We start from the raw sequence: 12,722 nt of genomic DNA, 5'->3' as shown, positions 1-12,722 counted from the left end.
GGAAGTATACTGTATAAAGTAAATTAAAAGCCTTTCTGTGCTTTGGAGATGCCAGTGTTAGACTGGGGTGTACAAAGTTAAAAATCACACAACACCAGGTTATAGTCCAACAGGTTTAATTGGAAACACACGAGCTTTCGGAGCAACGCTCCTTCATCAGTGTTTGTAAGGAGCAGCGTTCTGAAAGCTAGTGTGCTTCCAATTAAACCTGTTGGACTATAACCTGGTGTCGTGTGATTTTTAAGTTTCTGTGCTTTGGATGCCTATCTTTGGCCTAGTTGAAACCTAGAACTATGCTTTTGAGAATCAGTGTGGCATGTACAAAATTTCTCTTTTTCTCTTAAACTGGTCAATGTAACTGGACAGGAGTGACAGAATCATTAGGGTTGAGGAAATGTAATTTTTAATAAGGAAAACTGGTAGTATCTGGTTTGCAGTTTGATAATGGTCTCTTATGCTATAATCTGATCATATTTAATTTTAAACAGTTTGGTACTGACTGTCATTTATCAGGGCAGGCAATTTCCAGAAATACAAAATCTATCATATTCTTTGTTAAATTTCATACATCAAGATCAAGGATGAGAGGCCTATTAGCGATTTAAGAGAAAATCTGTTGCTCAGGTTGATGATAAATATGTAAGGTAGATAAATATGTAAATTGAAGGTTTGTTTTTAGATTTTTTTTTGCCATTCTAGGTAACATCACTGAGAGTCTCTGGTGAAGCACTGGTGGTATAAGAGGCCTATTATCGTATTATTATTAAAATAAACCTACAGCTTCCAAAGTATTTTGTTTAATCACAAAAATTTGAAAACCTCTGGAAATTCAGTTGTGGGTCTTCCATGACCAAGTCACATGAAAACAAACAGACATGCCACAGTCACACAAAGCAGTAGAACCCTTGGGCTCTGTTCTTATAAATTATTTTTTTGTGCACATTTCACTCTTCCTCCTACATATCACTCAATTTGATTGCAGAGGTAATTACACTTGAACCCAGTTTTGTTCTTGCTTGATGTTGATCCTCCTCTAGGTGGTGTCATGATGGGAACCGATGATTAGTTGGTTTTATCTTTCTAACCCACAGATACAGACTCCATTTAGAGTGTCTTTATTTATTATCACTCAGCTGAAATCAGCAAACCTAGTAGAGACCTGGAATAGAATCTGTGTCCCAAAGTTTGCTTAGGTTACAAAAAAAGTCGTCAAAATTTCAAGCAATAAAATTCAAATGTAATATATTACAAGTTTATAATCTGCCACTGAGCCCATTCTACCGAGCAATGTGGCAAGTTGTAAAATGAAATACTTAAGCATGGCATAATTGGAGACTCCATTAGGAGCTATCTTGTTTGAAAAAACTACTACCTAAATGCACAGTAGCAGTAGTCCTTTAAATATGAAACTGGCCTACATATTTGTAACAATTGAAGCAGATAAATGTATCCTTTAGGCGCATGTTGAAGGCAGTCTCCTGGCTTTAGTCCATATTCTTGTCCATTTCTAGCCAGTTTTGCATTATCTTCAGTATTTTTGTATAACACCCAGATTGTAGTTCATTCTGTAAAAGATAAGCAGGTCAGGTGTTAAAGCCCAAACTTCAAAACATGTCTAGCAGTGTTTCTCCAACTGTTTTGTTTTAAATTGAATAGGCCTTAAGCAGCAATCTTTTCTAAATGAACTTAGCATTAAAATTATGTCATAGCTATGGTTAAGTGTCCAACTAAAGCTCAGCCATTTCCAAGCTTTCAGTTAGTTCAAATACAAGTTAGAACCTATGTTTTCAAGTGTTTCCAATTACTTCAGAGTATTTCATTAAATGTTTAGTTTCAACTTTTACACAGTTAGAGTAGTTTAATCTTCTTCAGTTTGCATGGAAGTGTAATTGTTGCTTTTTATCTTTGTTACTCTTGGATCCGATTGATAATATCATATAATTAGACCAATTAAACGTTACAAGTTGTAACATTACATTAATGAAGTCATTACAAAGGCAAAGACAGTTCTTCCTTCCAATTTCTCACTCTACATGTCCTTTCCTGAAAAGTAATGACTCAAGCTGGAATGCAGTAAGTTTACTATAGACCATAGAGCTTTACATCGCAGTACACACCCTTCAGCCCTCGACATTGCGCCGACCTGTGGATCCAATCTGAAGCTCATCTATCCTACACTATTCCATTTTCATCCATATATTTATCCAATGACCATTTAAATGCCCTTAAAGTTGGCATTTAAGGGCCTGCCTACTATTGTTGCAGGCAGTGTGTTCCACACCTCTACTACTCTGAGTAAAGAAACCACCTCTGACATCTGCCCTATATCTATCACCCTTCAGTTTAAAGCTATGTCCCCTTGTGCTAGCCATCATCATCTCAGGAAAAAGGCTCCCACTGTCCACCCTATCTAACCCTCTGATTATATTCTATGTTCAATTAAGTCACCTCTCAACCTTCTTCTCTCTAACGAAAACAGCCTGAAGTCTCTCAGCCTTTCCTCATAAGATCTTCCCTCCAACTCAGGCAACATCCTAGTAAATCTCCTCTGAACCCCTTCCACATCCTTCCTATAATGCGTTGTACGCAATTGTACACAATACTCCAAGTGCAGCCGCACTAGAATTTTGCACAGCTGCAGTATGACCTCATGTGTCTGAAACTCAATCCCTCCACCAATAAAAGCTAACACACTGTATGCCTTCTTAACAACCCTATCAACCTGGGTGGCAACTTTCAGGGATCTATGGATACCGAGATCTCTCTGCCCAGCAACACTACCAAGAATCTTACCATTAGCCCAGTACTCTTTATTCCTGTTGATCCTTCCAAAGTGAATCACCTCACACTTTTGCATTAAACTCCATTTACCACCTTTCAGCCCAGCTCTGCAGCTTATCCATGTCCCTCTGTAACCTGCAACATCCTTCAGCACTATCCACAACTCCACCGACCGTATTGTCATTCACAAATGTACTAACCCCTCATCTGGTCATTTATAAAAATGATAAACAGTAATAGCTCAAAACAGATGCTTGTGGTATACCACTAGTGACTGAACTCCAGGATGAACATTTCCCATCAACCACTACCCCTGTCTTCTTTCAGCTAGCTAATTTCTGAACCAAACAGCTAAATCACCCTCAGTCCCATGCCTTCGTATTTTGTGCAACAGCCTATTGTGGGGAACCTTATCAAAAGCCTTACTGAAATCCATATACACCACATCAACTGCTTTACCCTCATCCACCTGTTTGGTCACCATCTCAAAGAACTCAATAAGATTTGTGAGGCATGACCTACCCTTCACAAAACTGTGTTGACTATCCCTAACCAACTTATTCTTTTCTAGATGATAAATCCTATCTCTTGTAGTCTTTTCCAACACTTTACCCACAACTGAAGTAAGGCTCACTGGTCTAGAATTACCAGGGCTGCCTCTACTCCCCTTCTAGAACAAAGGGACAACATTAGCTATCCTCCTGTCTTCTGGCACTAATCCTGTAGACAATGACAACAAAAGATCAAAGCCAAAGGCTCTGCAGTCTCGCCCTCCAGAGAATCCTAGGATAAATCCCATCCAACCCAGGGACTTAACTATTTTCACACTTTCCAGAATTGCTAACACCTCGTTGTGAACTTCAATCCCATCTAGTCTAGTAGCCTGTATCTCAGTTTTCTCCTTGACAACATTGTCTTATTCCAGTGTGAATACTGATGAAAAATATTCATTTAGCACTTTCCCTATCTCCTCAGACTCCATGCACAACTTCCCACTGCTATCCTTGATTGGTCCTAGTCTTTCTCTAGTAATTCTTTTATTCCTGATATACCTATGGAAAGCGGTAGGGTTTTCCTTGATCCTATCTGCCAATGACTTCTCATGTCCCCTCCTGGCTCTTAGCTCTCTCTTTAGGTCTTTCGTGGCTAACTTGTAATGCTAAAGTGCCCTAACTGAGCCTTCACGTCTCATCCTAACATAAGCCGCCTTCTTCCTCTTGACAAGAGATTCAAATTCTTTAGTAAACTAAGGCTCCCTCACTCGACCACTTCTTCCTGACTGACAACTTATCAAGAGCATGCAGTAGTTTCCTTCCCCATCCACGCATCCTAAATCTTGCCTAATTGCATCATAATTGCCTTTCCCCCAGCAATAACTTTTGCCCTGCTTTATATACCTATCCCTTTCCATGGCTATGAACTCAGCCAATTACCACAAACATTTCTATAGCTATTCTTTCCATGATTCACTGAAACTAGAGAAACAATGTAAACATACTGTTTGAAGAGGTGACCAAGAAAGTACATGAAGGCAGAGTGGTAAATCTTGTCTATAAAATCTTAGATTTTATAAGGCCTTCGGAAAGGTTCTGCATGGTGGACTGGTTAATAAAGTTAGATTACATGGGATCCAGGAAGAGCTAGACAATTGGTTATAAAATTGGCTTGACAGTAGTTGACAGACGGTGGTGGTAGAGGGTTGTTGTTCAGATTAGAGGCTTGTGACCAGTAGTGGTGCTGCAAGGATTGGTGATGGATCCACTGTTGTCTATATTAACAATTTGGATGAGTATATAGAACGTAAGGTTAGTAAGTTTGCAGATGACACCAAAATTGGTAGTATAATGGACATCGAAGAATTTTATTCAAGAACACAAAGCGATCTTGATCAACTCAGCCAGTGGGTTGAGGAATGGCAGATGGAGTTTTATTTAGACAAATTTGAGATGTTGCATTTTGGTAAGACAAATCAGGGTTGGGCTTACACAGTTAAGGTAGGGCCCTAGGAAGTGTTGAACAGAAAGAATTCAGGGTGCAAGTACACTGTACCTTGAAAATGGTGTCACAGGTAGATAGGGAGCTGAAGGTAGCGTTTGGCATGCTTGCCTTCAGTCGGTCAGCGCATGGAGTACACTGTACAAGACATTAGTTAGGCCACGTTTGAAGTACTGCTTTTGGACAGTTTGAGTTATTAGGAGAGACTGGATGGGCTGGGACATTTTCCCTGGAGCATAGGATGCTGAGGACGACTTTAGATTGAAAAAAATCATGAGGGGCAGAGATAAGGTGAATAACCAAGGTCTTTTTGCCAGGGTAGGGGAGTCCAAAACTAGAGGAAAAGATTTAAAAGGGACCTGAGGGGGTCAAGTTTTTTTTATGCAGGTAGTGGTGCATATAAGGAACAAGCTGCTAGAGGAAGTGATGGAAGAGAGTACAATTACAACATTTAAAAAGGTGTGGAAACAGGCCATTCAGCCCATCCAACCTATCAAGTCCACACTGATGCTCTGAAAAGCATCTCACCCAGACCTACCCCAACTGTCCCTGTAACCCTGCATTCCCCATGGCTAATCCACCTCGCCTATACATCCCTGGAAACTATGGGCAATTCACCACAGCCAATTCACCTAACCTGCACATCTTTGGACTGTGGGAGGAAACCAGAGCACCTGGAGGAAACCCACACAGACACAGGGAGAATGTGCAAACTCCACACAGACAGTGTGGAGGATGGAACTGAACCCGGATTCCTGGCATTGTGAGACAGCAGTGGTAACCACTGAGCTGCCATGCCGTGTGCTGTGTCTAAATGTTGGTCACAGATGAAGAGGGTCAATTTACAATTGACAGCTACAATTCTTTTCATAAATGAGGTATAATGTTTTAAACATAGAAGGCATCTTACACATTTCTTTGATATTCATCCACAAAAAAATTTCATGAAGAATATTGAGCTTAAATATAACTCCAGTAAATAAGATTGCTTAAAAGATGTTTCAAAAGTACTCATTATTGAACCATCGAAGGAACTGGATGAGAAAGCACTCAACATCAAGCAGTTCAAGAAAAATATTGCTGACCCCAAAAATGAGCAGCGTGGTGGATCAATGATTAGCATTGCTGCCTCACAGCACCAAATACACAGGTTCGATTCCAACCTCGGGCTATGTCTGTGTGGAATTTGCACATTCTCCTCATTTCTGCGTGTGTTTCCTCCAGCTGCTTCAGTATTGTCTTTCAGTCCAAAGATGGACAGGTTATTTGATTAGCCATACTAAATTGCTGATAGTACCTGAGGATGTGCAGGATAGGTGAATTAGCCATGAGAAATGCAGGGTTACAGGAATAGTTGGAGGTACAGGGGCTCGACGGACCCAATGGCCTGCTTCCACACTAGGGATTCTATGATTCTAAATTAAAAGATCTCTACTTTATTAATAGTGCTATGGAAGGATAAATGAACTCTCCTGTAACTATGAGTGGGCCTTGCAATATGGTAGGGAAGAGGGATTGATTACGATCTATAGGTGATCCTATTTTGGAGAGAGATTATGGGAAATATATTTGTCATAAATTAACTAGAACTTATAGATTCCAAATTAAAAGATTTAATAATATAGATGTATAAAATTGTTTGGTACTTGTGCTGCCTTACCTTTTCTAAAAGAGAACTCTCTCCCCACCCCCACCACCCCAAAATTTCACATAAATAAATCCCACACAAATATGTTACGACATGACTGCATTATCCAAAACTGGGGTGAGTGAGGCTGAAAGAATGTCTCAAAGAACTAAAGAGAATGTTGATTCCTGCCAAGCCCTAATATGTGAATGTTCAGAGTAACTGAGGACAGATTTGACATCCATTCCATAAATGTCCTACTTCTGAGCCATGCTGTACCAGGAGGTATCAAGCTCAGATTGCAGCATTTCCTTTATTCGAAAGGAAAAGTCACATGAAGATTGACAACAGAATCTTCCAGCACCTGCCTGCAGGACCATTGATGTAGGAGCAACAAGGCACTAAAAGCAAGTTCTGGGTATCTATTTGTAAGTCTTGTACTGTTGCCAAGTCTTTTCTCAGGACACTGTTGATGTTTCATTGTGCCTGTTTTTAATTACAATGAGGAACTAGCCGAAAGAAAGTACTTGGATAGAAACTAGCTAAACTTAGCTACTACACTAAACATGTCATACTACTTTTACTGTTCATTTATTGTTTTGTAATCTGTTTGGCAGTCAAAGCCTAAAATAACAAAAAAATACTTTTTTCGTGCACCCACAGAGACACTGATCAATCTATGCAATAACCAGACAATTAAAGACACTTTCTCAAGGATATAGGGAGATAGGGCTCACCCGTTGAATTGTTGGTCAAAAGAACAAAAGTACCAAAAAAAAAATGCAAACATATAATGCTTGAATTAACACAGTACCACAGAACCACAACACCACAAAAGGCTGTCAGAATACATACCTTCACCAGACAATGAAGGAGCTGACAGGAGCTCGGCACTATCAATTCTCTCCTCTTCATATAAAAGGATCTTAGCCAATAGTTTCTTTTTGTGAGGGTTTATCTTAATATTTGAAGAAGATGATATTTCTTCTGAAAACCAAATACACAGAGAAAATTACGTTCTGTGACATAACTGTTTGGGGTCATTATTAAATAAGAGATTATTCATACTTTAATCAATAGTCACTTCCCAATCAGGTACAGTACTACACATTTCAAGCAATTTTTCTTCTGTAAAGCTCCCTTTATGCAGACCTATTAAGCAGTTTCTGAGCAAATATGGCTCACATTCAATCTTGTACTAAATAACTGCAGTGTAAAACAGTCTCAAAGGGTAAATTAGTAACTGTAAATAAAAACACTGCAAAGAAGAGATCCAGATTTTAATATGTATTATCATTGATCGGACACGTACACATATTTTGAACTTTTAAAAAAAGAACACTTTGCAAAGCAAAAGACATTGCAAATACAACACTGTTGATGTTGTCACCATGGAGCAAGATTTGTGGACCGACATCCGGTCTATGATTCTTTGAGAGGACAAAATAAAGGTGCTTTTTTTTATTACAGTTGTTCTGATATAACTAAGAAGCAACAGCCTTTACCCTCTTCTTTTTTCTCTGAAACTCTTAAAGTGTGAGAGCGGAAAACCCACTGGAATGCCTCAGTGTTCCTAAAGGTAATTTTAGAATCTACTTCGCTGTCTCCAGAAAGGAGTTTCAGCTAGTCAAAACTGATCCGGGAAGATACTTAGTGCCAATAGCTTGTATGTACAAAGTGACTTCAACTATAAGTAAAAATTTGGGATGTTCCATGAATAATTCTTTTGTTGAGTTTTTTTTCCTCTCAGATTTTTGGAGTTGTGCATACATGTTTGAGGTGGCACATTAGGACAGAGGTTAGCACTGCTGCCTCACAGTGCTAGGAACCTGGGTTCGATTCCAATCTTGGTGACTGTGTGGAGTTTTCACATTCTCCTCATGTGGTGTCCTCTGGGTGCTCCAGTTTCCTCTCACTATTCAAAGATGTGCAGGTGAGGTGAATTGGGGTCATGCTAAATTGTCCATAGTGTTTAGGGATGTGTAGGGTAGGTGCATTAGTCAGAAGTAATGCAGAGTGATAGGGGAATGGGTCTGGGTGGGTTATTCTTCGGAGGGTTGTTGTGGACTCGTTGAGCCAAAAGGCCTGTTTCCACACTTGGGATTCTAAACAAAAATGTTGGATTTCAAAAAGATAGTTATCTATCCATTGGTATAGACTAAACCTTTTAAAAATAATCTTAACACCTTGGCTTGAACATGTCTTGTTTGGAATAAACCAGTTATTATTTCATAAGTAAAGAATAGTGGTTGATTTTTTCCCTGATATTGAACTAAATATAGCCTCGCACCTAGAAAATTGGGAGAATCACCATTCAATCTTTTTTATGATCAGTGGGACTAGGAATTGGTTCACTCTTAAAATGTTTGTCCTAACAACGCACATGGAAATTGCTGCAACTGAAGTCCTCTAGAAATTGAGTTAATATTGATGCTTTAATTCTCAGTTCACCTAAAATTCTCAGATCTAGCCAATCAATTCAAGCTCCCCATTTTTAGCTGGTTGACTGATCTTTAGTTCCCAGATGTAAACAGTAGCATATGGCATTCTATTGTACCACCCAGCTTGGCACATCATTTCAAATATTCCTTTGCTTTAGTTTCCCCAACTGCAGTAAAATGATAGCCTCCTTTTGTCGGACTTGGCTATCAACCAATAGAAAAGTACAGCACAAAAACAGGCGATTTGGACCACCACATCTATGCTTTGCCCCACCACTCCTTTTCTCCTCACCTCCCACTCTGCCCATTCTCTTTACCTCTACGAGTTCCCTCTTCCACTTGTCCCTCAGCCTAACCCCTCTCACTCTCTCTCCACCTCTTGCTCACTGTCTCCCACACTGTGTTCCATATCCACTGCCACAAAAGGTCTGGACATTTGTTTTAGAGCAGACCAGGACCACACTGGCTATTGAGGGTTGATGGAGTAGGTGCATGGGGGAGGAGATGGGGGGAGCGGGTTGCTCCTGACCTGGAGGGGGGTGCACTGTGACTCAAAAGGTAGACTTGCATTCATATGAAACCTTGCTGTCTGTAATGTGACAACTTTATTCTGTGCAGCAGCATTCAAACAATAAAGGTGTTCAAATTATCTCATTTTTAAGATATGTTGTTTAAAAGATGATGAAATAACCCTTCTGTTTTTCCTTTCAGGTAGTACCCAGGGTGTCTTACACCTCAAAATGAGAAGGTATAATATCCACAATCTGCAGCACTATCCTCACAGAGCCCTTCAGACGTTGCAACTCACCTTCACTACTGACCCAGCACTATCCCTGTGGCAGGCAACGCGCTCTCAGTGCTGACCCTGCAATAATCACTTAATGTCTCCACCACCAACACTCAGTAGCAGTAGTGTGTACTATCCTCAAGATGCACTGCAAAATTCATCCCAAAACTTCAGACAGCATTTTCCAAACCCATGACCACTTCCAACTACAAGGACAGGCACCAAACACATGGAAATACCACCACCTGCAAGTTTCCCTCCAAGCCACTCAACATTCAGACTTGGAAATATCGCTATTCCTTCACTGTCGTTGAGTCAAAATTCTGGAATTCCCTCCCTAAGTGCAATGTGGGTCAACTTACAGCAGGTGGACTACAGCAGTTCAAGAAAGCAGCTCACTATTACTTTCTCAAGAGCGATTAGGGATGGGTAATAAATGCTGGCCCAGGCAGCAATTGCACAAATGAATAAAAAGGAAGTTACGTCGAACTGCATAACTGTACAATATTACCATGAATTGTGCTGACCATGGTTAAACATCTCAACATTTATTACTTCAGTTTACTTGCAGGATATATTGGAAGGCTACCACCATTAAGGAAGAGTATCCCACTGCAAAGCTTCAAAGGAAGAAGGTTAGGGGGCAATAGCAAAGTAAATACATTTCAACTATATGAATGTATGTCCAGTTATAAAATTATTAGACTACCTGGACTTGTGCTTTCAGGCACTCCTGTTTGACATCCCACGGATAATCCAGAGCATTCATACGCATAAACCGCTCCCTCACGTTGCTTATTGACAAGCAAACTTTTGCACAAAGTGCATCTTGAGGGAGATTTTGCATTTTCAGATTCTGAGCTGGTCATCAGTCTATCTTGCATAAGAGGAACAGAAGGGTTACAGCAGCAGTGGTTCATTGCAGTGTCTGTGGTCTCTGTGTGCTTATCAGGATTCACCTTTTTACCTTCTGAGTCTAGGTGAAATTCCCAACTGCCATTTGATGCAGAATCAGAGTCAACAGGTAGAATACAATGCTTTTGTGAGACATGGTTTCTTGCTGGAGACAATTTATGCACAGAGCTGCAAGTGTTCTCTATTGGCTCCTGTCTGGCTGTATAATAATTTGTGCTATCGTATGTTGAACAGTCTTCAGTTGGCTGGGAGTGCGGGCTGGAGTCACTGTGAAGCCACTTTGACTTAATATGATCCTTTTCACAAGATAATTGGCTAAGTGATGCAGGCACACGGTAATAACCAAAATTGTCCCTCTCATCTGATTCACATGGTATTTTCCGCAATTTTGCATCTGGCAACTGTGAGGAGATTTCTTTGAAAACGCTTGGTCTCTCAGACTGTAAAGATTTTACACCATGTTTCGAAGCCAGAGGAGGATAATGGATCTCTGTGTTTTCCTGTGGGTTTAAATCCAATTGATGTAACTTGCACGAAATATCATCTACTTCCTGAGGAGAGTTGTGCAGATTGTGACTTTTTATCTGATGCTCAATGCTCTCCAGCATTGAATAAACCTGTAAAACACATACAATCGATGTCAAATAATCACAGTGAGACTTTGGGCTCATGAAAAGTGAGGGATATCACCTCAGGGAAATCTTCTCTTGCATCAATGACCAGCAAGATAATGGTCAATCTCTGATATAAATTTGACAAAATGTCATGACTGAGCTTTTCAATTTTCTCCAACAGCCGTTAATCCAATCGGAGATCACCCTTGTCCTAGTTAAACTCAGTGGGATTAAAAACAAAAATCAACACTTTATTACAGAAGAGTGCTGATTAAAAAGTATTGTGGCAACTTGTACCATTTATGACATTACAGATTTTATTCTTGTCTGGGTTGTGTATATTCTTTACATCACAAACTCATATTGCTCAACTTAATCAGGCATGAATCATTGTGATGGACCATTATAAAATTAAACAATATTTATCTCAAAAATATCTACTGTGAAGAGTGATACTTCAGACTGTGACATAATTGTCTACGATGGGTGTTCAATTGGCACACAGGAAGCCTTGAAGGGAGTGTAGCTGTATGCATGTGGTTTTTTTAACGTACACCCTGCAAGACTATATGTTTAAGGCAAAATATTGTGGATGCTGAAAATTTGGAAACAGACAATGCTAGAAAAACTCAGCAGATCTGGCAGCATCTGTGGGAAAGAGGAACAGAATTAATTTGAGGTCAGGATGTATCTTCTTCAAAGCTGAAAGTTCTGAAGAAGAACCATGCCAGATGTGAAGCGTTAACTCTGTTCCTTTGGTCATATACATTTGCTGTAAAAAATGAGGTCTGCAGATGCTGGAGATCACAGCTGCAAATGTGTTGCTGGTCAAAGCACAGCAGGCCAGGCAGCATCTCAGGAATAGAGAATTCGACGTTTCGAGCATAAGCCCTTCATCAGGAATACTTGATGACCTGGGGGGTGCAGTGAGAGAGGGACTCACTGAAATCCTTGTAGAGGGAGGAAGAGAGCTTCTTCAAGGAAGGCATCCTTGTAAGAGGATTCGCAGTAGGTTAAAATCTTCAAGTAAAAAATGAGGTCTGCAGATGCTGGAGATCACAGCTGCAAATGTGTTGCTGGTCAAAGCACAGCAGGCCAGGCAGCAGGCAGGTATTCCTGATGAAGGGCTTATGCTCGAAACGTCGAATTCTCTATTCCTGAGATGCTGCCTGGCCTGCTGTGCTTTGACCAGCAACACATTTGCAGCATATACATTTGCTGGGCTTTCCAGTCTATTAAGGAGAGTGCCAAGATAACAACCTACATGAGGCAGTTTCAACTGTGATATTAAATAGGATATGACCAGCATAATTTGTTGGAGTTGGATGAGCCTATCAGTAGTAAACAGAAGAGCAGCTCTTTATACATTCTGTCTCTCCAGTGTACAGGAATGTCTTTTTCACTGGTCTTTCCATTCCCCTGCCCTGGCCCTGATTGACAGAGACTTTTGAGGGTGAATTTTCCGGTCTCCTCCATATATATTTTTAATTCTATTCTAAACTTGGCAAGTTTGCAGATCTGATAAGACATTTTCCCTGCATTTCCCCCCTCCCCCGGCAAAG

At 40.2% G+C, this 12,722-nt stretch overlaps 1 protein-coding gene across 1 annotated transcript in view; it reads right to left on the bottom strand.

Annotated features, from left to right (window-relative positions):
* Positions 1–816: 816 nt before the first annotated feature.
* Positions 817–12,722, bottom strand: part of LOC132822165 (interleukin-1 receptor-associated kinase-like 2) — a 50,299-nt gene continuing 38,393 nt past the window's right edge. The window contains exons 12-14 of the mRNA XM_060835238.1: positions 10,341–11,163; positions 7,259–7,390; positions 817–1,565 (exon numbers count right to left, since the gene is read on the bottom strand). Coding sequence (XP_060691221.1) covers positions 1,561–1,565; positions 7,259–7,390; positions 10,341–11,163 — 960 coding nt within the window. The 3' untranslated portion in view covers positions 817–1,560. The remainder of the gene's footprint in view (positions 1,566–7,258; positions 7,391–10,340; positions 11,164–12,722) is intronic.

The sequence above is a fragment of the Hemiscyllium ocellatum genome, chromosome 14, assembly GCF_020745735.1.
Source record: "Hemiscyllium ocellatum isolate sHemOce1 chromosome 14, sHemOce1.pat.X.cur, whole genome shotgun sequence".
Classification (NCBI taxonomy): Eukaryota; Metazoa; Chordata; class Chondrichthyes; order Orectolobiformes; family Hemiscylliidae; genus Hemiscyllium; species Hemiscyllium ocellatum.
Note: the sequence above shows the minus strand (reverse complement) of the source record. Positions and strands in the feature narration are given on the sequence as shown.